This window comes from Ahaetulla prasina, chromosome 2, assembly GCF_028640845.1.
Source record: "Ahaetulla prasina isolate Xishuangbanna chromosome 2, ASM2864084v1, whole genome shotgun sequence".
In the NCBI taxonomy this organism is placed as follows: domain Eukaryota; kingdom Metazoa; phylum Chordata; class Lepidosauria; order Squamata; family Colubridae; genus Ahaetulla; species Ahaetulla prasina.
In genome coordinates, this window is record NC_080540.1 from 206,776,987 (window position 1) to 206,803,919 (window position 26,933).

At 38.3% G+C, this 26,933-nt stretch overlaps 1 protein-coding gene across 1 annotated transcript; it reads left to right on the forward strand.

Annotated features, from left to right (window-relative positions):
- Nucleotides 1-2,777: 2,777 nt before the first annotated feature.
- RAD23B (RAD23 homolog B, nucleotide excision repair protein) lies at nt 2,778-25,097 on the forward strand. The gene is made up of 10 exons (XM_058168912.1): nt 2,778-2,934; nt 8,476-8,557; nt 9,929-10,008; nt 13,129-13,472; nt 14,873-14,928; nt 18,032-18,159; nt 18,867-19,008; nt 19,404-19,531; nt 20,215-20,391; nt 23,739-25,097. The coding sequence occupies exons 1-10, from the start codon at nt 2,869-2,871 to the stop codon at nt 23,850-23,852; spliced, it is 1,317 nt and encodes a 438-aa protein (XP_058024895.1). The 5' UTR covers nt 2,778-2,868; the 3' UTR covers nt 23,853-25,097.
- Nucleotides 25,098-26,933: the final 1,836 nt, after the last annotated feature.

A 26,933-nucleotide genomic window follows, 5' to 3' on the forward strand; every position in this document is an offset into this window, starting at 1 on the left:
GGGAACCACCTGGATCTCAGAGGGAATTACATTCCAGATGGCAGGCGCTATTAACAATATATGCTGCATAAAATTAATTTTTAATCCAGCTTTACAAAAGGTACAGTAATTAAAAATGCTTCAAACCTATGTTTTCAATTGTGTAAACCACACTCCAGGCATAAGGTATAATTTTGGTGGAAGCTGATTCCAAAGGACTGGCACTGGATGGGAAAAGCTTTAAGCTATCATGTGGCTACTTTACTATGCTGAGATCCCAGCTGGCTCTGCCTAGATGATCTGGTCAAGTGCAAGGCACATAAGATGCAAGCCAATATTCTAAGTCACTAAGTGCTCTCACCAGCAACTTAAACTGCTACTCCAAAATTCAGGAAGGTCCAGAATTGTACTGGATCAGGGACCAGAGAGAATTATTAGGTTAATACTGTTCCAACAGTTAACAGACTGTTCCAAACATCAAAATATAAGATAATCAAGACATAAACAGCTGCTCTGTTGTCTCTATGGCTAAGAACCAATGTAATCTATGAATGTACATTACACAAAAAGTTTCAGATTTTAATGATTTTATTAATGAAGGGCTTTAAAGGAAATTGATCCCCGGATTCCTAAAGCCAAGGAAGCCCACAGTTGGTAGCAATGAAGATATAAAGGAATAGGTTAATCAGAATGGAAGACAATCTCCATTTCACATTGAGCTTCAGAGGATAGGAATGCAATCAATCAAAAAGCCCACCAAGGTTATCTGGAACAGGATGTTGACAAAACAGGGTTAGAGAGGTATATTTGCGACTTGTCAATCAATATATGTGCAACAATTAAACTGATGCAAAGAAATCAGATGATCCAAAGGAAGCGTGTGTAAAATAAATTAAAAGGAACTCAACACAGATCTTTGGGGAAATCCACCTATGATAAAGAGGTGGGAAAGAGAAAAGGCATATTGACGTGAAATCACTGAAATATGATCAGGTGACAAAGATAAGCAGTAATACATAAAATAACAGTAACAACTTTATTCTATATTGCAGAAAGGCAACCGAACAGTAGAACGTATTAAGTTCCCGTTACTTTCTTACAAAGGATACAAAGCAGATTTTCCAGGCATCTTCTTAAAATTCATCCTTTGCTTTCCCAATCTTTATAATCCTCATCTCTCTAGACCTGTCTATCATTACACCTCTCTTATCCGACTCTGGCTCTCAGTCCTATCAAGAAAACCACAGCAGTTCTATAAATTCTATCACAACAATTTGTGTCCCCCTCTTCCCTATAACCAAGTTCTACTTGTATCCCATCTTAGAATTTATATTACTAAAATATATCTTGCTTGTAATAATCACTGAAGTCCCTTGAGAAGTCAAATTTTTCATCTCCATCAGAGAACACATTAGACTTTAACATGATATAAGATAAAGTCTTCCTTGAGTCCAACTTGATTTCCTGTGACTTCATGGCCATGGTCATGTAGTTGCTTTGATAACAAACAATTTGTAAGTGACTTGCTATTTGCCTTGTAAGATTTTTTTCCCCTTCCCAATTGTCAAGTCTAATGACTTCCTAGTGAGTGGCAAGCTTGTTTAGCTTTGAAATAGTTAGCAAGAGTGGTGTATAGATCAGTAGCTAAGGAAGAATATATATTTTATATCCATTAGAAAATTGTGATCTATAAATGTGCTCAGAAACAATGGTTACCAAAAGGCAAAGTATACCTTTATACTTTAAAAGTAAATACTTTTATACACTTTTAAGCCATTGCATTATTACATTGCAAAACCAAAAAGGATTTAAAACTTCAGGGCCTTAAACAAACCCCCGTTAATGAGTAAACTGATTTACCCTAAAATTGGGCTTGGGCACCAGATTGATGTCAGATACATCAAGCCACTGCAATCCCAAAGGCATTTAAGGTTTGCTTAACACAAACGAGCTCAGGGCAACTGCAGAAGACGGTACGTAATTTGGAAACTGCCCAAGGGGACAGGTCTATAAATTGAGCTGTCCCCCATAATTACACTCCCACGTGAACGGCTTAAAAACACCAGAGCGAGAAGAAATCTGCAGAGTAATCGTACGCGCTTAGAATACGGAGCCACAGGACCGACTCCCATTCGAATACAAGGGTTGCAATCCGAGCGTCTCCCTCACAGAACCGTTTCCCCTCGCCACTGAGAGGGGAGCGAAGCATTTGGACTATAAAAGGAAGGTTGTTTTTTTTTCGGTGGTCACAATGCGAGGACGGTATTCAGTCCGCAAAAGCAAGGAAAAATATTCTCCATCCTATCGCGGGCTTCAGCACTCCTTCCGATGGCTTTCCTCGCCTCAGCGCCGGCCGCTTTCCCGCTTCTCTTTCGCCAAGCCGCTTCAGCGTGAATTCCCTCAGTCGTCGTTTCCACATACCACCCCCCACCCCGCGCTGCCGAAACTCCTTTCCGCGCGTGCGCAGTCCTTCCCCTGCACGGGGAGGGGGGAAGGGAGTAGAGGCCGTATTTTCTTGCTCGCTCTTGCGCACTCCGCGCTCTTTCCCAGCCTTTCACCTGGGGCTTGGGCGGGAGGTCACGAGGCGATTGCGTCACCGCCGTCACGTCGTCGGCGGGAGCAGCCGTTGCCTTTGGGCCGCGAGCGGAGCGCCAGAAGTGGGTTAACGCCCCCTCGGTGCGCGAGAATACGGTATTTGCTCCGGTTTGGCTCCTCCCCCGGCCCCTCCCCCTTTCTCTCACCGTAGCCTAAGCCAAGCTAGGCCGGAGAGCACTGAGAGGATCCGGGGGGGTGGGGGGAAAAGCTGTCGGTGCCGCCACCCAGTCTTGAGGCAGCTGCAGGGGGGGGTGGGGGTTCGGTTCTGCTGGGACCTAGAGGCCAGCCGCCGCCATGCAAATCACTCTGAAGACCCTGCAGCAGCAAACCTTCAAGATAGACATCGACTTGGACGAGACGGTACGTACGGCCTGAAGGGAAAAAGGGGCGAGAGGTCGGGTTGGCGCTCGGTGCTGGTGGTGTGGTGTGTTGTGTGTGTGGGTAGGGCGCGCTGGCGGGTGGAAGGCCCACATTCGGAAGGATCCCCAGGCCCATTTTCCGCAGCGATGTGGGAAGTTCTGCCTCGAAAAGTTGGGGCCTGTCAGCGAAGGGACGGTGAGAGAGAGAGAGAGAAAGAGATAGACCCCCGGAATCGTGGAGGGCCTGAAGGGAGAGGGAGAAGAACCGTGGGACTTTGCGGAGAGAAAAGGAACATGCGGGCACGTCCGCCACAGGCCTCCCGGGCGACCCGAGGCTGCGGCTTCCTCTTTGGCACCAGGCCTTGGTGCAGCTTTGGAGTCCTTTGGCAAAAAGGGACGGGTCTCCTCGCCTGCTCACCCTCCTCCCTCCCCCCCCCCCCGGTGGGAAGTGACGTTTAAACTCAACGTTCGCCACTATTCTCCCCCCCCCCTTGTGTCCCTCTCCCCCGCGTGCGAACGGCGGGGTGGTTCTGGTCGTTCAGAACGAGGCGACTTGGAGTGAGGAGTTCGCCGACTTCGCTGCCTTTTGCAGCGTCCTGGAATAGGACTCTGTGCCATGACTCTGCGTTATTTAGAGGAGGGCGGGGGTGCGGGACCCGCGCGCGCTCTTTCTCATCCCCCCCCCCTTCCCCTAGGCGAGGTTGGCAAATAGGCCGCGTTGCGTGAAAAGGCGGTAGGCCTGCTTTCGCTCCTAAAAGGTTAAAGGGTGTCTTTGATCGGACAGGCAAAGGACACCACGCATCGAAATAACCTACGTAATAGTGCCGATTTATGCTGCCTAAACACATTCTGCTGAGAACTGTAAAGGGGTAAAGTGCCATTAGTACAGGTAGCCCTCCACTTGCAACGGTTCGTTTAGTGAGCTGTCATTCATCTCATCCCCAGCTCTTGAGCGAGATAATAGTGTTAGATCATCCTTTGGTTTATTATGTATTGCAGTGTTTAGCTCTCTTATTCTGGCATTGTTCAAGGGGAGCCCGGGAATATGCAGGTAGTCCTCCACTTACAGCAGTTCGTTTAGTGACCGTTCAAAGTTAAAGCAACACTGAAAAAAGTGAGTGTTTTTCACACTTATGACTTTCGCGGCATCCTTGTGACCGATCTGTGTGATCAAAATTCAGAGGTTTGGCAACTGGTTCCTGTTTTATGACCATTGCTGTGTCCCAGGGTCATGTCATCCACCTTTTGCAACCTTCTGACAAGCAAAGTCAATGGGGAAACCAGATTCATTTAACAGCCGGGTTGCTAATTGATCAACTGCAGTGATTCACTTAACATCCATGGCAAGAAAAGTCGTAAAATTGAGCAAAACTCACTTAACAAATGTCATACTTAATAACAAATTTTGGGGGCTCCATTGTGGTCATAAGGTGAAGACTACCTGTATTAGATGTAGTAAATGGGGCTAAAGCTTATTGGCAAATCTGAATAGCAGAGGGTAATTTCTTAGCCATGATATAGGGTCTGGTTACTTAAGGGACCGCCTGTTTCCCATAACATCTGCTTGGCTGATTTGATGTTGCAAGGTTGGTGCACTCCAGTTTTCTTCGATTAAACAATCTCCTCTCTCAGGACCCCGGAAGCGTTCTTTATCTGTTGTGGTACCTGCCCTTTGGAGCAAAGTTCCCCCTGAGAACCAGATGGCCCCTATTCTGCTGTTGTTTAAAAAAACTGTGGAGACCTGGCTCTTCACCCATGTCTTCAGGGAGAGAGAATGAGATCAGTTGCTTCATTGCGCTTGTTCTCTTGTACTGTTATTTTTTTGCTTGTTCTCTTCTATCATTTTTATCTTTTATTATTTTATTGTAATTTGTTGTCAGTCAAAAATCAGACAGCCTAGAAGTTTAATAAATTAATATTCTTAATAGCTTTGATGCATATTGTTTTTTCTTTCCCAAAGTGAGTTCCTTCAGAAAGATGATTGGGAAGTGTTAGTGTTTCCCAATTTTCACTAGTAGAGCTTTTCTGTTATCTGGTGGGTAGTTCTGTATTTGTGAAAAAATGAGAAAAGCAATGGTTGATGTTTAAGCTCTGCTGCACTTTGGGATTTCAACTACAGTAAGTCTGACTTCTGGTGCTAACAAGTTATTCAAAATTCTTTGTGTTTATTAAACACAAAAGCATATGGTTTACTATGTTCTTTAATTTACATTGCGTATTTATCATCAATAGCTGGAATTCGGCAAATAAAGATGCTTTAATTTACTACTGCATTCAGCTTATCTATGTTTAACCATAGACTTGTTCACATACTTGTATTGTGGTCTGGGCAAGGACAAGTTTGTTTAAAATGTTGGAGTTGTGTATAAACAGCTTCATTAAAAACTTTAGAAAAATGTTTACACACAAACACCCACACCCACAAACCTCCCCTCTTCCTGGGTTTCTGTTCCAAGATGGTCTTTCAAATTCTCGCAAATGTCAGCAAGAAAGTACATTTTGCAAAATGTTGTACAAATTGCAAAATTATATTGCAGTTAGTGGGATTTCAATTAGATCCAGGAAATTTAATTTCAGCAAATTTGTTGAAATGTTGATACATTATTCTTCCCATATCTATGCACAATATTCAAGAGAGAATATTTGCATTTTTGTTTTGTTTTGTTTATTTAAAATGCTTTGGAGTATAGACCATATATGCAATTTTAACTTTGGTAGCAAAACTTTTAAAAACCTTTCTGGTTTACCTCCATAAATAGAAATATAGATTAGTGGATCAATTTTCTTTAAGGTTACATATATGTATTTTCTTCCACAATGAATGTATGAAATGTTAATCTGAGAATAATTCCCAATAATTTCCCAGAACCACTCATTAAATCTCATGAAACTGAATCTCCTCAATCCTGATTTCACATTCAATGTTAATGTTAGCAAATATTCTAAATAGTGGGCCAAGGACTAAAGTTTTAATTTCAATGCTTCGTGCCAGGTTTAATAGAGTATTGTGATCTATTAGTTAGAAACTTCTGTTATGAAGCATGACCTTGTACAATTTTTTCCAGTATTGCTTAACAAATTATAAATAATTTTCAAATAATGTATGCTCACATATATTTTCTGTATATATCAAACTACACGTTTTCTAGAGTTTAATAACTATATTTGTGACATCATTATTTGGGAAGGTGGTTTAAATTGTATTAGAACAAATATTGTAAAGAAAGTTTTTCTTGTTGAGTGTCTTTTGTTTTCCTCATAAATTAAGATTTGGAACACATTTTTATCAATAGTTCATTCTGGAATTTGAGGCACAACTGTGTTTTTCTACAGAACTCATTGTGTGGTTCAAGGTAAATTACTGCCTTAAAAAAAGTGAATAGATCTATTGATCCATTTTCAAATATGCATAAAATGTAAAATAAAAAATAAACAATTCACCAAGTTCCTGTCTTAATTTCAAGTACTTCATTTGTAATAAAAATGCTAATTAAAAAGATTATGTTTCTTTTTAGTTAAATTGAATTCCTGGTGACTTCATGCCAATATTTTTGTAAGGGTACCTAAATATTGGTTTGTATGATTTAATTTTTTAAAAAAACCTAACTTATAGTTATGGTATTTCCAGGATGCTTTCAAGTAGTAGTACCAGTAGTAGTACGTCATCCACATTTGATGTAATAGTCTAAGCCAAGAAGGAAGGAAATAAAAAATCTGATCCAGTTCTCTACTGGCAACGTGGGAGCACTGTTAAAACTTGTTCTCTTTTGTTCAGATTTGTGTGTCAGCCTGCTGCAGGCTGATTGCAAATTTTGAGGTCTAATACATAGATTGAAATATTATTAAAATAAATCAGAATACAGGTAGTCTTTTACTTATGACCAGTCACTTAGCAACTGTTCAAAGTTATAATGAACCTGTCCAAAGTTACTTAACAACCCAATTTTGAAATTTCAATGACAGCCCTTCTATGGTTTCATTATGCCAGCCTACATTTATGCCCATTTGCAACAGCCTGTAGTTATCTGACTACAATCTATGTGTATTTGTCAGAAATTGGTGTTTGCTCCTAGGTTTGCAGCATAAAAATGATGGTTGGGTACAGTTGGTTCGCTTAATTTAATTTTAAACTTAAGACCATTATTTGTTTTTGTTTTTTTAATGTTTTAGTGCATTTTAATTGAATGTAAGTGAGCTAGAGTTACCTCCAGGTAGATAAGTGGCATACAAGTTTAATAAATAAACAATGACTGCTGCATTCTGTAATGACCACCACTTTTGATTAATGACTGCCATATTCACTTAATGACCACTGCAAAAGACATAAAATGGGATGCAGTCACGTCATGACCTTCTTAATGACCAGCACAATTTGCAACCATAGTTCCAGGTTCAATTATGGTTGTGAGTCAAGGACTATTGCTTATTTCTTACCTTCCCTATCTCCAGTTAAATCATTTGTTTATTCGTGGAGATTCATACAGATTCATTTATTTTAGGTGGTCTTGCTATCACAAAGTTTGAGAATTCCTGGGGTTCCATAGAATATTAGTGAAGAGTTAAGTGATGAAGCTACTTATAAAATATTTCTATTTGGATTTTATTCCAGTAATACAAAATTCAGTAGTTTGGTGTCCCAACAGAACAAAACTCAACTCTTCTTGTCATAGAAAATAACAACAAACTAATCAATACTTTTGTTTGGGTCTGGAAAAATGAAGGAATTGTAACTGGAATATTTGGAGACAAACACATGCAGCTTTCTGAAAATTTCTTTACATCAGGAATTATAAGGGTTTCCGGGTTGAAAGGATTACCTGGTGATATCACCGTTGCCCAGGGAGACACCTGTGGGGCTCCTTTCGTGTCCTTGTCAAGGAGCTGGAGCGAATGATGGGAACTCACCCCACCATGTAGCAGTACTTGGGTCTTGAATGTAGGCTTGCTCACTTCCAATCCAGCGTCCTAACCACGTAAGCCACCGCACTTCTCTTTCTGGGATCATATAATTCTTTTCTCAATTGAGGTTATAAGATTCCTTGAGACGTCACTAGGGTTCCCTGGTATATCATGATTTATTTTAAAACAGAGATCAAACAAAATTCCTGCAACACTGGGATGGCCCGCTGAAGAGTGTAAGGTGAGGAGCAAGGAGTAAGCTGAGGGAGGAGCAGCAAGTGCATGTGAAAGACACCCAGGGACCGTGGGCTGGGGTCTCCTTGTCAGTGCACACTTGCCTTTCTGAGGTGCAGTAGTGTGGAGGGCTTCACCAAGATTACCAATCTTTAAGGAATAAGCAATGCGTGTGTTACAGTATTCTCAAAGGCAACTTTTTTTTTTGCTTACTGTATATGGATTTGAAGTTGGAAAACTTTGTTTCTGATGCTTAATTTTGTCTTGCATAGATTACAATTGGTTTACTGTTAAGCTAACACAGAAAATATCTAGTGGTTGCTGGCATTTTGAACGTAAAAGAGTTTATTATCCTAATGATTTATGTGAAAGCTAACGGACATCTTTTAACTAAAAATATTTATTGTAGGTGAAAGCATTGAAAGAGAAGATTGAATTAGAAAAGGGAAAAGATGCTTTTCCAGTAGCTGGCCAAAAATTAATATATGCAGGTAATGTAATTATGACATTTTTATGGGGATGTGTGTGGATGGTTGAAGAAGCAATATGTACTGGTAATTAATGACATAAAATTTAATCCTACATAGAATGGATCAATTAACATTAAATAATTTAGATTTTATTTTAGCCATAATAATTATCTCTCATTTTTCCATCTTTGTGAGCCAGGGTGGTGCAGTGGTTAGAGTATAGTACTGCAGACTACTTCTGCTGACTGACTGCAATTTGGCAGTTCAAATCTCACCAGGCTCAAGGTTGACTCAGCCTTCCATCCTTCTGAAGTCGGTGAAATGAGGACACAGATTGTTGGGGGCAATATGCTGACGCTGTAAACATCTTAGAGAGGTCTATAAAGCGGTATATAAGTCTAAGTGCTATTGCTATTTGTGGCAAAAATACTTTTTCCACACTCTGTTTCCATTGAACATAAGACAGCTGAGCAGCTGGCATGTATTCTCCCAAAGAGCACAATGAAAATATACTTTTCACAAATAATTACCAATCCTTAGTAAAACACATATCCTATATTAAGTCCTATAATTCCTATATATAAAATCCTGTATGTTGTTTCCCCCCCTCCAAAAAAACCTCTAATCCTGATCTCATCCCTCCTGTATTGAGCCTGAAATGCCCCTTTGAGAATCAGAATCAAGCACATGTATTTTGAATATTTCATTAGGAAAATAATCTGGGAATAAGCTGTTTTAAATAGTATCGGATGGTAAGAGTTTTTTTAACCTATTCCACAGCCGCAATTGTTTTACCTCTTGAAGTTGGGATGTCCTTTGAATTTGGTTTGGACCAATTTGTTTACTTTTGATGAAACTTGAGGAAAAATGCATGTTTTTTTCTTAATGTGTGGCAAGATGAAATTAGACAAATTGCTGGTCACATTCAGGGAGATGCTCTGTGTCTATAATGGGTTAGGCAGGCTACATCTGTATATTTGTTTTAAAGAACACTAAATTTGTATCCAAAATTATCCTAGCTGATAAGTCATGTGTACAAAGAGGCACAGCATGAAGTCAGAGTAATTGGCCAATAATAGTAATTTCTGTAGTACTGTACAAATAATATCTCCCAGAAAAGTCTTTCTAATTAACATGTGATAATAGCAATTGAAGCTTGAAGTTTCTTTGACTGCACCATTTAGGGGATGGTTTTGAGGAATATAGGAGGGACCATTAATGGATGCTGGCTTGAGTTATGCAAAATAAAAAGGACATAAATCTAATAGTTAAATAGTTAATCAGATTTAAATAATTGGTATTATTTGATTCCGATGAGTAAATCGTTATATTTATGTGAAGATATTTGATGTTAAAGCTGACATTATACGAACTATCTTTTTAATTTTCCAGGTAAAATACTTAATGATGACACTGCTCTTAATGAATACAAAATTGATGAAAAGAATTTTGTGGTGGTTATGGTAACAAAAGTAAGTTATTGTTTATACTTTTATTATAATGTTTTGTTGTTAACCTTACTGTTTTCTGGACATACTCTTGAATACAGTCTGTTTTGTGGTCCTACTAAATTGTCTTGCAGTGGTGAAAGTTTGTGAACTTTGTGTACTTTTTATATATTAAGACCTACAGTATAGGTAGTCCTCAATTTACAACAGTTCATTTAGTGACCGTTGAAAGTTACAACAGCACTGGAAAAAGTGACTTAAGACCGTTTTTCAGAGTCATGACCTTTACAGCATCCCCATAATCATGTGATCAAAATTCATATGCTTGGCATTTGGTTCATATTTATGACTTTTGCTGTGCCCCAAGGTCATGTGATTAACTTTTTTGACCTTCTGACAAAGTTACTAACTTATCAACTGCAATGATTCACTTAACTGTGGCAAGAAAGGATGTAAAATGGGGCAAAATTCACTTAACAAATGTCTCACTTAACAGAAATTTTGGGCTCAATTGTGGTCATAAGTCGAGGACTGTCTGTATCATCAGAGCTTCATAGAAATTTTAGTTAAATGACTAACACAAAAAACTATTTTCGTCTCATGTCTTTCTTGAATACATTGAGCTAACATCTACTCTTGATATGGACAGATCATGTCTTAATTGGGGTACACTGATACTCCACCAAGTGGTTGGATCTATTTGAATAATCCACTCTGAACTTCTGATGGACCCAGTTGGCTTTCAAAACTTGTATTTGGATTTTCCCAGCAATCTGAAGGGTAGTGCTGTTGAGAATCCTCGTCACCTTCCGCAATAAGAATGCAGTGAGAGCTCTTGATAAGATTCCCCTCAGTGGTCTCTTCCTGTATGTCAGTTCTAGGGAGCTCCTTGGTTTACTGAGGAACTGCAGGAGCTGAAGCATCACACTCGGAAGCCAAGAAGACTCTGGTGCATGTATCCCTTAAGTTATCTTGAATTATATATATCAGACAACTATATCAAAAAAACTATCTCTGAGTTCAGACCATGGTGCAACATGGAAACTGTTATAGACAATCTGTCTCAGAACATAAGTAGGGAATGAATTTGTCTTATAGGATCTCTAAGCTTTTGCTACTTTGGTATTTTTCTGAATTGGATTTTGAAGGCACTGTTCTAAATCTTTCTCAAGGATTACTTTCAGTGTGCCATATGCTTGAGAAGTTGAATGCTGGGGCACTCCAGTATAAGTTGCCCCAAACCTTGATAGCAAAATTCTGTTTAACACTTGAGGTTGCTACAACTGCTAGCAGATTATTCAACACTTTGGAGTACTGTACCCAAAGTCTTATGAATATACAGATAATATCCAGTTGCTTATCTGCACTCTAGATCTACGGATATAAATATTAGAAGTTGTGTAATGTAAGGATTTGAAATTAGATATTTATTTTTTATGATTATATTTGGTTTATTGCTTTTGTAGTCACTGAGATTTGTTTGTAACACCAAATCACTGTCTTTTTTGGAAAAAAAATACGTTATATGAAGTTTGGTGACCAATGTTACCTCTTTAGCAGTAGTGATTCAACCACATGTTTCTTGAACCGTTTCATCAATAGACAATACTGGTTTGGAGGGATTCGGGCCCATTTGCAGAACTCCCTGAACTTATTGATACTTTTGAGCTGTCTTACATGAGCTGCTCACTTGAGATCATCTGAGAACATTTCAGTTTCGTTAATGTCAGGGACTTGAATTGGTTATACCAAAACATAAAATTCCTTTGGCTTCAGCTGTGTTCTAAATTTACTGATGCATTTAGGATCATTGTGCTATATGATCCATATTTATTTCCTGTTAGACTGAAGAACATACATATAACATTCTCCTGTAGAATATGCTGGTATAATTTAGAATTCATTATTGCTTGATTATTGAAAATGGTTCAAATTCTGAAGTTGCAGAGCAGTTCCAAACCGTGATATTTCTGCTTCTATGCTTTATTGTAAATATGAATGTTCATGAGATGAAATTATTTTATTGCAGTGTTCTGCTTTTTAATATATAACTTTTCCCACTTTAATTTAATCTGTTGACAAGCTATAGCTGGATCATCCAGGGGGTCTTTGGATACCTTGGCATTGTGCTTCCTGAAGAAAAGTGGTTTTTGTTTTGATATTCTTACATCTTGTTCTGTGCTTTCCTTATCAGAAACTCATGAACGTTGATATTAGTCAACGAGAAGTGTCCTGGAGTTCTTTGGAGAACCTTGGAGTTCTTTGTTCCATTCTGGAATACTGTACACTAATAAGTACTTCTATGAGGAGTAAAAACTGGATAGCAAGATGGGTGGCATCTCCACTTGTACACACTCTGCTTGATGATCATGGATTGATGAAGGCCACATTTTTTAGTCCTTCCCAGCCTCCCAAATATCAGCAAGCTTTTGTCTGAAATCTGCTGATAACTTATTGTTGTTGGACTATGTTTCTGTTCCATAAATCCGTGTTATGAAGTGTAGATTTCAGTGGTGGCAGCCAAAGTATGTGTTCTGTAATAGATGAAAAACCCTTGAAGTCACACCTAATGGTCTTCATTTGGTTCAACTTACCCCCATTAGAAAGATTCCTGAGGATTTCAAACAGAACAAGTGTGGACCATGCTTTCATTAAAGACATTACACAATACATATGTATGTATGTGTGTGGGGTGTTTATCATTAATCTGTTTAATGATAAATGAAGTTTGAATGAAATGAAATATTAGAAATATTTCTAAATATTCTCTTCCCACGCTAAGTAATATCACTAGTATTTGTATTGTGACATGCATTATTAATCACTTCGATGTGCTTGCCGAATTCTCTTACTGGGTTTATGGAAATCATAATAAGCTGAATATAGATTTATTTTTTCAAGTGGTAAAGCAACCGATTAAAAGCTTATTGTGGCTGCTTTGAGGCTTCAGGGCATTTTCAGAGGGATGGTTGACTCATTGAATTATGAGTACATAGCTATTTCTACTGGAGAAAATTATTGTAAATGCGTGTGAGAAATTGTGCATCATTCACATGAAACAATTTAAACTCTAGTAAAGAGGGAACTTGTAGATGAACTTGTAGAAAGACATAATTTAGGAATTTGCCTTCTTCACCTTTGTAGCCCAAAGCAGCAGCCGCTCCATCTCCAACTACAACACAGCAGTCAAATGATACTACCGCTACTGTTACTTCTACAACACCTGCTGCTGTGCCGAAACTAGTCTCTACTACTCCTACTCCTGCTCCTGCTCCTGCTCCTGCTCCACCTCCTGTTCCTGTTCCTGCTCCTGTTCCTGTTCCTGCTCCTGCTCCTGCTCCTGCACAAGTTTCAGTACCTGCACCCACTGCTTCAACACCAGCTGCAGCAGCATGTGAGTCTGCACCTGTAAGTGCTACTGTAGAAGAAAAATCAGCAGATAAACCAGTAGAAACGCCAGCAGCCACCAGCCCAACATCTACAGAAAGGTATTGCAGAACATTGGAAATCAGAATTTTGCTTCTCATTCAATTCGGACTAAATGCAGTGGATATTAAAAACTATCTGCAACCAAAAGTGAACTTTCTTTTTAGGCTTTTTAACACAGTAAATATCTGAGTTCATATTGAAAGGCAATGTAGCATACAGATGTATTTTTACATTCTGTATGCTACAGAAAATGTACAAATGTATTTTTACATTCTGTATCATTTTAAAGTTTTTGTGGTGTAAAGTTTTAGCTGTTGTACATTGTATACTTGATGGCTCTTGCTTGCCTTTTAACTTCGGTAGAGATTTATTATTAAGAGGCTGCAACTTTGAACCTTGGCTCAGGTGGGAATAGCATTGTAATTGTTTATATATTAGACTTGTAAATGATCATAATCGTACACTTCACAGTCATACAATTCTCAGTTTTCTAGGAAAAAATCATTCAATAATATAGTATTAAATTATCTAAAAACAGAATATAATTGCAACGTCCTTTTTAATATTTTTGCCATATGTTAAATAAATAAAATAAATCTAAAAACTCTAGCACATAATTCTAGGCTGCTGTCTTAACTAAAAACAGTGGAATCCAGAGACGATTTCATAAGGAGAAAGCATAAAACGCCATTCAATATTGCAGTGTAAATTATCCCCTGGATCCAACTGACTGTCCTTCTCCTGGCTTTGTGTATGCTGCTAAACATGCTAAGCCCATGTCACCTTGTGTTGACAGCTAGTCAGGCAGTTGATGGAACTGTATTAATGTGAGATCTCCTTAGGTGTCCCATATACTCCCCCCTCCCCCCTCTCAGTAGCAAGGTGGTTGGTATTCAGATAATCTTTTTGTCTCACTATCCAATTTAACAAACGGAATAATATCTGGTCACCTCAGGCACAAAAGTCCTGGTCCATATGTCTAGCATTGGTACAGCTTTACCCACTAGTAAAACAAGAGAGTAGTTTTGTTATCTGATTCTGCAATATCTGTATTTCAGTGGTTTGCAAATTAATGAAACTTTTTTTTCTGAAATGGTAGAAGATGGATGCTTGTCGTTATTTGAAAGTATTAGTTTCTGCTAAGTGCTTTTCAGTAGACAACAATAAAAGTGTGTTTATTTTAAATAAAGAACCATGCTCAAGTTCACACAACGTGACATGATTAAAACTCAGTAAAAAGTAACTCCTAAATGTCTACCTTGCCCTGTTCTGTATCTTCCTTTTGTGTCAGTCGTTGATTACAAACTTAAGTTCTGATAAAAATTAAATGTATGCCAATTAAACTTGGTTTTTATTATACAATTCTTAAGTTACTTTAGTTTATTAGCAAAATTTTAATAAGAATAATACATTAACTCATGGGACAGGAATTATATATGTTTGTTTTGTTCCACCACAGTACAATAGGAGACACTTCTCGATCAAATCTTTTTGAGGATGCTACAAGTGCACTTGGTAAATATTTCCTGGCTCATTTATAAAAAAAAAAATATTACTAACCACCATCATTTTCCGCTCCCTTCTCTCGACTGCTATAATTTTAAGATGCCAGTTGCTTCTTAATAATATTTTTGTTTTCCACACCACAAATTGCCTATACATCTTGGATTTCTGTGTGAAATATGGCTGGGGAATAATGTAGAAGGGAATTGGATTGAATACTTCTGGTGGCCATCTGAGACAAAAAAGCCACATAGATTTTCAACCTATGTGCTAAACTTTCCGAATTTCTAAATTACTTGCACATTTTTCTAACTTGAATCATTTCTCTAAGCCTGTGATGGCGAACCTATGGCCTAGCTCCAATCACATTTCTCCATCGTGTTTCACTCAGTCAATTCCAACTTCTCACAAAAGAAAAAGATCTCGCGAAGTTGGAATTGATTGAGTTAACTTTTTCACTCGTGCGCTTCACAATGGGGGAGGCGGAGTCCCCTCCTCCTGAAGCTTATTACGATGCGGAGCCACAATGCAACCCTGCATCATCTTGGATCGGCAAAAAAAAAAAAAGCAGTTGCTTTTTGTTCACAGCTGTCTGTGTTGGGATACCCCACCTCCACCAGCCAGCTGAGCGTGGCCGTGCTGTTCCTGGTCTTGTTGGCCTTTGGATGTCATTCCTACCACCCAGCAGCAGTCCAGGGGTTTTGTCCCCCCACCCCATGCAGGGAAAGAGAGAAACCGGAGGGAGGCGGGAGGTGGGGGGGAGGAAGTAAAAGAGAGAGAAACAGAGGGAGGGTGATGGGAAAGAGAGAGAGGGAGGAAAAGAGAAATGATATTACAAAAGTTTTTCTTTTTTTGTTGTTGCTAAATGTAATGTTTCAAAAGCAGTCTTTGAGGGCTGAACGCTGAGAGGCATGGATTTCCTCTGCCTTCTGCGTTCCCACCCCACGGTTGAAGCGAACCAAACGAACCAGGGTCTCCTTGCTAAGTGCCCCCACTGAGCTCACTTGCAAACTCCACTAAGCGTAGCTCCAAACATTCGGCTCACGCGTCCCTCCCAGCCTGTGCCGCAGTGACAGGGAAGGTGCGCACCCTGCCTGCTCTGCTCTCACTGGCCAGAAGTGGGACTCCACGCTACCGCCTCCCAGCCAGAGTCCCACGTTTGTTTGCTTGCTGGTCCTCTCCAAAGAGGGAGCTGTGCTCAGGCTGCCCGCTTGGCTTTGCCTGCCAGCCTCCACTCCCCCTCCACACATGAAGCTAGACAGGAGAGCATGGATGGGTGGGTGGGTGGGTGGATGGAGATGGATGGATGGATGGATGATAGGTGATGATAGATGGGATGATGGATGATAGATGAGAGAGAAAGGGAGGGAGGGAGGGAAAGAGAAACAGAGGCAGAGGGGGGGGAGAAAGGGAGGGAGGGAGGGAAAGAAGGGGAGGTGGGAAAGGCTTGGGAAAGAAATGATATTACAAAAGTTTTTCTTTTTTATTGTTGCTAAATGTAATATTTCAAAAGCAGAAAAAAATGAAGGCATAAAAGTGCATTTATCACGTTTTTCTTAGAACAATTAGTTGAACTCTGCGTTTATCATTATTTTAGGTGGTAAAACTTCATTATTCAGGTTAAATTGCGATAAGTGGGTTTTGGGTTGCAATTTGGGCACTCGGTCTCTAAAAGGTTCGCCATCACTGCTCTAAGCTGATACTGTTTGGTATCTTGTGATAAAACACATTTTTAGTAGATGTTACTTACGAGAAAGCCATCTATTCAGAGAAGCAGTTCTGAATTTTAGTCCAGTCAGGTGTTGTTATTGCCTTCCACCCCAGCTGCCAGTGTTGATCCTACAAGATCAATCTTTGTAAGCACAGATGTCTATACATTTTATATACAATCTATTTCCAAGCAGTCACTAATTGAATAATGCAGTAAAGGGGATGGGCATTTTTTAATGTTTGGTTGAACTATTTTAATCAGGCTGTTTGAATACTGCTTCCTGGTTGGTTGTTTTTATATTAGAATATACTAGTCCAGTTACAACATTTACTTGAGTGGACTTCCTTTTTAAATTTGCTGCTACAATTCAGTGTTTCTCCAGGATAAGATCTGCAGCAATTTTAATATGAAACATAGGGGGAACCATCTGTCAGTGTCAGCTGTCTTCTTAGCCTCTCTCCATTCCATTCCACTTCTGTTTCTGCTAAACTGGTTCCAGTTAGTTCAACTTATTTGATACCTCTGAATTAAAAAACATCTGAAAAATGTGTTTTGCTGTTAAGTTTGCTTGCAGGAGTTAAGAAATAAAAGCATAATGGCCAGCAGGGAAACATAATCTTGATGACTGTCACAGCACTGCAATGCTTACTACTAACATTTGGTCTCTGGAAAGTTATCTGTGAGAAAATATACCCCCTAGGCTAAGTAAGATTCCCCACCCTTCTATATAACATTCCTGATTAGACCTGAATAGAGTTGGTAAAATAAATGGGAGCCCTGATGATTACTGTGAAATGATGGAGTGTGAAAGCTGAAGCATATTGTGGCCTTTTATCCTTTTTTTTAAAAAAAACTATTTTTATATATGGTTGAGAATTCTTAAAGGTCATAGTCACCTGTGTTTCCTTCAACTAGTTTTAACACTACAGATCTGTCATCAGCTATTATTGATCAACTGCATGCTCTGATACTATTTATAATTTTTTTAAAACCCTACAGAATACTGACTGTATAATACAAACTCAACTGAATGATTAATCAGGAAAGGAGATTTATATTATAAAAACAGCAGAATGGGGGGGAAAAGATAATTTGATTTTTAGCTAGGGAATCAGTTTCTATTTTTCATTATAACTATTTAAGGTCAGACATGGATTATTACAGCTAATACATATGTGACTTCGATAAAGAAGAAATTGGAATGAGAGATGAATTATTGTTATTAATAATATAGTGAACTTGAATAGCAGAAAATTACATATCACCCGTTTTGCTATAATGAATAACTAATGCAAACCCTGTGGTATTGTTATTTTCTTGACAGAATATGCCAATAGGTTATTTTCTCCCTTCTTCCTTCAAAATTTGCATATATCTTATCTATATTTTCTTTTAACTTGTAAGTGACAGGCCAGTCGTATGAAAACATGGTGACTGAGATTATGTCAATGGGGTATGAAAGAGAGCAGGTAATTGCTGCATTGAGAGCCAGCTTCAATAATCCTGACAGAGCAGTGGAGTATCTTTTAATGGTGAGCATGTTTCTTATTATTTCATGATCTGCTCTTCCTTCTACATTTAAGTCTGATCATGACAGGATTTTTTATGGGAAGGTTAGACGTAAAGACATAAGGCATAAAGTAATGACTTAGTAATGAATTTTCTATTTTAATGAAAATTTGAACATAAATTGGTTTAATTTCTTAGTCAGTACAGCTATTTTTGGTGTGACCATTTGAAGTGCAAACACATTAATAACATCAAAAGAGGTATATATACATCAATATAAAAAGCTTACCTATTTTTATTCACTTAGCAAAACTGTTCAATGTGGGTTTGAATTTCTCACATTCAGATCTTTCTGAATGGAAGACTCAATAGATTTACTCAATCTGATTTTAATATTTTAGTCTAGTGTTTCTCAAGTTCAGCAACTTGAAAATATGTGGACTTCAACTCCCAGAATTCCCCAGAGACACAGGGAGTTGCTGTCCACACATTTTCAAGTTGCTGAGCTTGAGAAACTCTGTTTTAGACAATTAGTTTCATAATCTCTAATGATAGACTGTGTGGCAGGGGTTAAGTCCATTTATATATTTAAATGTTTTTATTTCAGCAGAAGTAACGGAGCAGATAGATTTTTAAAAAAATGTTAACAGTAAAGAATTTTTCCTTTATTCAAGCTCAGTCCTTAGACTTCATGGATACATCAAAATCACGAAGATTATGTTCATTTTAGGGTATCCCTGGAGATAGGGAGAGTCAAGGTATGGCTGACCCCCCTCAAGCAGCCAGCACTGGGGCTTCTCCATCTTCAGCAGTAGCTGCTGCCGCTGCAGCAACTACCACTACCACTACTACTACCACTAGCTCTACAGGAGGTAAGAGAGCCATTTCTACAAGTCTGAGTCTGACTCACTAGAGAAATGGTATGCAAAACAGCCCTTAAGACATTTTTTTGGTTGTTGTATAATTCTGCAAACATCTCTATTCTTGATAGTTGTTCTTATAGGGTGATGGGCTTTTTTGTTTATTTGTAGAATATTGGATCGTGGTTTATAAAAGATTTTTGTTTTATAGTTCAGGTTTCTGTACGATTTTGTCATAAATTTTCTTATGAAGCTGTTCTAGGCAGACAGATTAACAAAACTGCCCTTTCCTGTTATTAGTAACTTGTAAAAACTAATACTAGGCTCTAGCCGGAGTCCTGTAAAAGCTTTTGTGAAAGGCTCACCTTTTGCTTACAGTCTTGTTCAAAATGTTCCTCCTCTTTCAGGACATCCTCTTGAATTTTTACGAAACCAGCCTCAGTTCCAGCAGATGAGACAAATTATTCAGCAGAATCCATCGCTTTTGCCTGCATTATTACAACAAATAGGACGGGAAAATCCTCAGTTATTGCAGGTGACTTTTAAATCCTCTCGAGTTGTCTTCTGTAGTTTCATATTCTTTTTAAAACTAACATCAAATGAGGAATGAATGAAATGAAGTGAGTTGTAAAGGTCTGTCAGTATAATAATTTACCATATAGGCATATCTGTTATTACTATTTGGTCTCTGTTGGCTTACATATTACCATTTATACTGGTAGTTCAAGTGGAAATAATTTTTAAGGTAAATAGAAATGCATATTTACCATATCTGCCCATCTCATAAACGTGTCTGCCCATCTCATAAACAATTCTGGACAGTGTACAGCAGTGTTACAAATAATATGTACAAATATTAATAGTATTAAAAACTTTAAAAATATAAAAGGAACACAAATAAAAAATATTAGGTGAAGAGCAGGTGTTAATTACATTGGAGTCATCTCAATTGTTTACCAGTCACTTGGGGTCCCCAGGACTGATGACACAGCCAGATCTTGAGGGACTTCCAGCAAGTTAAAAGACATGAAGCCAGCCTCACTTTGGGGGACACACCAGAAAAGGCCCACTACCTAGGAGCTGCCAGATGAAGCTTCCTAGCTGATGGGACCTGCAGCATATCCTCTCTGCTGGATCTGATGGGACAGGCAGATGTAATCAGGAGAGGCAGTCTTTATTTCAGTATATTATTTGCTTTTGTCCTCCAATGCACCATAGCAAATAAGCCAACATCAAGAGCATTTTATTCAGATGTTAAACGAACCTGTTCAAGAGTCTGGACAAGGAGGTGGTGGAGGTAGTGGAAGTGGAGGCGGAGGTGGAGTAGCTGAAGCTGGAAGCCGTCACATGAACTATATTCAAGTAACACCTCAGGAAAAAGAAGCTATAGAAAGGGTGAGTTGAATATATTTATTATTTTCTCAAACCCAATTTCCTCTCTATTTTTTAAATTCAAAGATTAAGTAATCCTTACATAGCCAAAATCTACAGTAGTGGCCAAAATTGTGGAAACCTTTTGGGAAAAGTGTATTTTTAAGGTTTGATGGCTAATAACACCACTTTTTTTGGAGTAGTACCATAAAATTATATATCAATTGAAGGATAATTTAAACAAGAATGTAATGCTTTTCAAACTTTGTTTGAGCAATAAAAATGGCTTTTTTCGTGGAATTCTAGATTTTAGGTCAAATTCCTTCAGTCTGCACCAAACAGTCCTTGCACTCAACTTCATGTTGCATTGTGCCATTTCATCTTGTATACACCCAGATGATTTTCTTCTGTTACATAGCCACTCTCTTAATTCTTCTATCATCACTTACTGTGGTGAACCTTTTCCTGCCTTTACCAGTGTGGTTTTGTAGTGACTGAGTCTCCTTATACCTCTTCAAAAACTTAGAAATGCCACCTTTGGTTAAGTTTCCACCAATTTTTCTTCTAATTTCTTTATAACTGTAGCCTTGTTCACTTAATAATACTATTTTACATTGCTTTCTGGGCAAGCAGTGAAACTTTGCACAATTACTATAATTTTATTACATTTTACAAGCTCACTAAATGAAAAAAACAGAAAACCCCCAACCAACTTGATAGCAATCACATAACATACTGACAAATGTCCTCCTCTCAGCTTCAATACATGACTTCAATAACTGAGTCCTACTGTGATCTGATTGCCTCATTGCCAAAACAAGAGACACCTGATTGGCTTTCTAAACACTCATGCTCATTGGCTACAATCAGATGAAGGAAAGCTTCCTGATACCAACCTAAGCAAGTTGTGCTTCCTTTTTCTGGTTATTTGGCTATAACTTTTCATAGAATACAGAAAATTGAACAAACTTTGTTGCATTACATTCTTGATTAAATTATCTTTCCATTGATATATAATTTTATGGTACTACTAAAAAAAAGTGGTGTTATTAGCCATCAAACCTCAAAAATACACTTTTCCCAAAAGATTTCTACAATTTTGGCCAGTACTGTACATAAAGCACATGTGAGTAGGCCATAGGCTTACAAAAAACAAAAAGACTCTGTGCAGTGGGGGTATTAACAATACAAAATTGTGAAAAAATTATCAAGATACGCCACAGAATGAACGCTGACTGATAAGAGAGGATGAAGCAGGATGTGGCTGGTAGGCTGGAACTTTGAATAGAACTCTTCAGTCAGTAACAATTAAACAGGAGAATATATATATCTCCTAGGTTGAAGGCTCTCCCCATTGGACAGCCAAGGTAGAGGACTGCTTTTCAATTTGTGACACTAGCCCTCTGAAACATCTCTTCCTAGAGATCATGATGACATTCTCTCCTGTGATAAATTAAGTCTTCAGAATGGTCTTTGAAAGATTAAGATCTTGCTGCTTCAGGGTGTCTAGTAGTTGTGAGTTTTACATTTTTAATAATAGCAATTACTTAGGTTTTCCTGTAAGTGATTGTTGCTGAAAGTATAAAATTGCATGTGTCCTTTGTATATAGGGCCACATAAAATACTAAAAAGGACGCGGTGGCTCAGGGCCTAGGACGTTGAGCTTGTCGATCGAAAGGTCGTCAGCTTGGCGGTTCGAATCCCTAGTGCTGCCGTGTATCGAGGTGAGCTCCCGTTACTTGTCCCAGCTTCTGCCAACCTAGCAGTTTCGAAAGCACGTAAAAATGCAAGTAGAAAAAATAGGGACCACCTTTGGTGGGACGGTAACAGCGTTCTGTGTGCCTTTGGCGTTGAGTCATGCCGGCCACATGACCACAGAGACGTCTTCGGACAGCGCTGGCTCTTCGGCTTTGTAACGGAGATGAGCACTGCCCCCTAGAGTCGGCAACGACTAGCACGTATGTGCGAGGGGAACCTTTACCTTTATTAATATACTAAATGAATTCAGTTTATGATTAACACAGACCATATATTTATGTTCTCCAGATTTCTTTTTAATTTCTTCTGTTGTCCTTATAAAATGAATAATATTTAGTAGGTTTCTTTTCCTCACTATTTGAAGTTCATTAGATAAAGTGGTTAAGGCACCAGTCTAGAAACTGGGGAACTATGAGTTCTAGTCTCTTAGACATAAAATCCAGCCAAATCACCAGTGAACCAGTCACACATTCTCAGCCCAACCCAACTCACAGGATGTTTGTGGGGAAAATAAGAGGAAGGATACTTTGTACATTCACTGCTTTTGAGTACTTATAAAAATAGTAAAGCTGGGATATAAATATTAGGAGCATATGTACCCTTTACCTATTATTAAGTTGTAATATGCAATTACAAGTACCTTGTTTCCCTGAAAATAAGACCCAGCCTGAAAATCAGCCCTAGCTTGATTTTTTGGAGTGGGCCTAATATAAGCCCTGGGAGGGGGGGATGGCTGCGGCCAGCACGAGAGCCAGCCCCTTGGCGCAGCGCAAATACCGACAAGTCCAAGCGTGGAGGCAGAGGCGGAAGGGTGTGTGTGGCATAATACAGGTGATCGGGATGGGCTACACAGCTGCCTGACTCTTAGGAGGCTCGCACAGTGCCAGTGGGTGGGGGAGGCAGGTGATCCTGATGCCTTGCACGAGTGCCTGCTTGACACGGCCGCAGGCAAGCCTTGAGACGGTAGGACAGAGTAGGCAGCATGTTGGAATTGCCTCTGCCTGGCTCTGCTGCACACTTTTTGCCCAGAGGGAGACAAAGCTTTGTCTGCTTGCAAAGGGGACGCTTTGAAACTGAGCTAATCGCAAGCACACGAAGCTTTTGAGTCTCGTCATTTCTCTGTCTGGGCGAAAAGTGTTTGGTTACCTATGGGTGCATGGGAATGGAGCAAAATAAGCCCGAGTGCTTATTTTCAAGCTCAAAAGAAAATAAGACAGGGTCTTATTTTGGGGGAAACATGGTATATGTGCGATACATCAAAGTTCATTATTTTGTCTCATGTTAACACTTAGGTTTATTTAAAAAATGATCTTATTCTTGTTTTTTTAAATTTTCAAATTTATACATTTAATCAATATATTTGAATAATTTTTGCATAGTGAACCAAAGCTTCAGGCCCAGCATTCAATGCAGTTTAGCCATATCAAGATTTTAGTATAACAAATTTGTATCTGCAATAATTGTGTCATGCATCAAGACTGATATTGCCAACTTAACATTTAAAATACTAATCTTTAATACTTGGTCTAGTATTACTAATACTAATACTTTAATACTTGACAAAGAAGCTTATGCTATAAATGTGAATTCTAATAGCCTTTTCTTTCCTATAGTTAAAGGCCCTAGGATTTCCTGAAGGACTTGTGATACAAGCATATTTTGCATGTGAGAAGAATGAAAATTTGGCAGCCAACTTCCTTCTACAGCAGAACTTTGATGAAGATTGAAAAGGAGAGACTTTTAAAATCTCACACATCACACCAGTGCATTACACTAGCTATTCACTGGATTGTCTGGGATACTTGGGCTCATATCCATGATACTTGGTGTTAAGGGGGAAGGGGGAAGGGGAGTGGGAAATGGGAGAAGAGAGGAAAATATAGAAAGGATACAGGAAAAGACAAGCACATCTGTTTTAAATTGCAGATGCAGCAGATCAAAATGTAAAATACTATACACCAAAAATTAGCTTTTTTTTTTTTTGCAGATATTTAGTTTCCTTTCTTCTATAAAAACTATACGTTCATGCCCCCACCCCCCACCCCAATTTTCACTCCTTTAGTATACTAGGTCCCAAAATTAGCGTGGTGCCCTGCTTTTGTTTCTTTTTAATTAACATTGGTCTTGGAGATAGCAAAGACTACCTAGAATCAACAGTCTGTATTTCATGGTAACACTGGATGACGGCTTCATAAATTTTAAGATAAAATATATTTGAGTAACTTTAAAAAACATATGCCAAAAATAGTAGGTGGTGGGGTTTTGCTGCTTCAGATGTATCTAATTTTTGCAGGATGCCCATTATTTCTTACTGAAGTGCTAGATCTAAACCACTTATTGTTTTAGATTCTTGATCATTGATTTGAGAGAACTTTTCCTATTCCCTATCCCTTTGCTCCTTTCATAATAAGTAATAAATAGAGTGACTATATACACATAGGAAACAGTTGGAGCAAATGCCAGATAGCCTAATTACTGCTTACTTTAAGATTGGGTTATAGTAAAGCTTTTTTGAAAAGAAAAAGCAAACAGCTGTCTTTGCATGTTTTTGGGTTTGATGTATCCCTTTTTGTGAATTGAGCACTTTTTATTGCCAATGAAGAAAATGTAAACTCTCCAATCTAGTGAAAGTATTTATGAAGAAATCAGATTGCATCCTACCTATATTTTGTTGAAAGTCAAAACTGATCTGATGAATACAGCTGCAAGTATTTCAAAACTAGGTGTCTTTAAATGCTTGTAATCTTATAGTTTCAATCTCTGGGCCTCTAAAGGCTATTGTCATTTGTATGCTTTAATAAGGACTGTCCAGTAACTTGCCTTCTCTTCTGTTTAAAAGCATTGTGAAACATTTTACTCTTGAAGACATGTTCAGAAAGTGGAAAAAAATAGATGAACAATCAAGTTATTGGATCTCTAAAGATTATGCACATCCCCTTTTACTTCCTATTAAAAGTAACATTTAATTGTAAGGTTGTGAGTATTATTTCTTATTAATGGGATGGACGGATGGACGGGACTGGCCTGATTTTTGTAGAGTGGCTCCGAATAACTCATGTAGTGCTATATTATTGCTGGAAGATAACATAACTCTCTCGTAAGAAAAGAGCAATTTAGGGATTAAATATGCCTTCGTCAACAACGCCTATTTGTACAATTGCCAAACCATAAATTTGGACAGTGATGGATAATTAATTAGACTAGCTACTAGTGCACATATTTTGACCTTTAATGGGAAGCCAACTGCATAGAATGTTCTCCAGTCTTGGGTGCCTTGCTTAAATTTGCCTGAGGTTAGGCAGAATGATAGGAATAAGATGCTAGAGCTCAAATCCATGCTATCTCAGCTTGGAATTTTATTAAAGTTTTTCACTTCTTTTAGTGTCAAAAACACATTGAACTTTTACATATATAAACTGCTTCATTCAACAGCCTCTAAATTCTATAACATAGATCCAATTAATTAAATATGTAAGGGATACACAGTATTAATTAAATATCCAAAATATACTAAAACTTCACCAGCATCCCAACCTATAATGCACCTATAAGAAACGTGTTCTGAATAGTACTTTTGGTTCATTGAGAGGATCGTGGGAAGAATTGGATATGTACCAAGGTTAACACCAGTTAAAGAACTGGCAGCTGTGATTTCACTATATAAGAATAATAAAGAGTAATAATTGAAGTAATTGCTCATTTCCAAAGAATACCTGTTCAAGAAATACCACCTAGAAATAAAGATTAAGCAAGCAGTAGACATAATAAAGCAGAAAATAACTACAGCCAAGAAGATTGGATATGAAACTCAAATTGCACACTATAGGTCCAATCACCCAATTTCAGTCAAATGTTTACCAATCTAGCGATGGAGAAAATGTAATGAACTAACCAACACCTGACAAACTGCAGTTCTGGATGGTTCTTGTAAAAGTGATCTCATCTAGAAAATAATTTTGCCATAATGGGGATTATATATTGTGTATATGTATACACAATTGCTATTGTGTATACATTTGAATAGAAGATGGAATTCAGATTCAGCTCCATATTTGAACATACACACATGTTCAGATTTCCATTTGGAAATTGAAATACCGCCAGTTGTCACCTGATGGAGAATGGATTACATTTGGGGCAGAGAAAAAAGCTGTTTAGGCAGAGCAGGCTGATCTTTTTAAAAAATAGCTAAGGAGAGGAGGACAAGGTAATTTTACTATAATAAAGATGAGAAATGTTGGCTCTATCTGGCTAGAGTTACCAGATCCCTGACAAAGCAGGACACAGAAAATTGGGAAGTAGAACAAACAGGAAAGGAAGAGACATTACAATAACTTAAATTTCTTGCAACAAAAATTACAGCAAAGAGATGTATTTTGACCTGCATTTGTATTGAATTACTTTTTCCAGCCTCAGAAAAACTGGTGTTTCAATTGCACTATTTTGCAACAAATATTTTCCAGAACATACCCTAGCAATGATGTAGAATTGCCAATAGTGTTTTTCAAATTTTGCCATAGAAATGTCTGATAGGTTGTGATCTCCAGGCTACATTGATTGTAGATTTGAAGAGGCTGGATTGAAATTGAAGGCTGCAATCAAGAAATCTAGGATGTTGAGTCTGTTCACCAATGGGGTGGGGGGAAGCAATTTACAAAGTCACAATACAGAAAAGTTTAAATGGCTGAGATTGTAAAAATAATCCAATTGTTGTTTTTAAAACAAAAAACAAAAATCTAGACATTTGAATTTAAATCCATGCCTGTTGGATGGAGACATGTCTTTCTTTTTGCTGAATCTGATAACTG

Bases quoted from the DNA above. Each gene is read 5' to 3' on its own strand.
- RAD23B (XM_058168912.1), top strand. From the start codon at position 2,869: ATGCAAATCACTCTGAAGACCCTGCAGCAGCAAACCTTCAAGATAGAC. The intron at 18,160-18,866 runs GTGAGCATGTTT...TGTTCATTTTAG, and splicing joins CAGTGGAGTATCTTTTAATG to GGTATCCCTGGAGATAGGGA. The intron at 19,532-20,214 runs GTGACTTTTAAA...AATGCACCATAG, and splicing joins AAAATCCTCAGTTATTGCAG to CAAATAAGCCAACATCAAGA.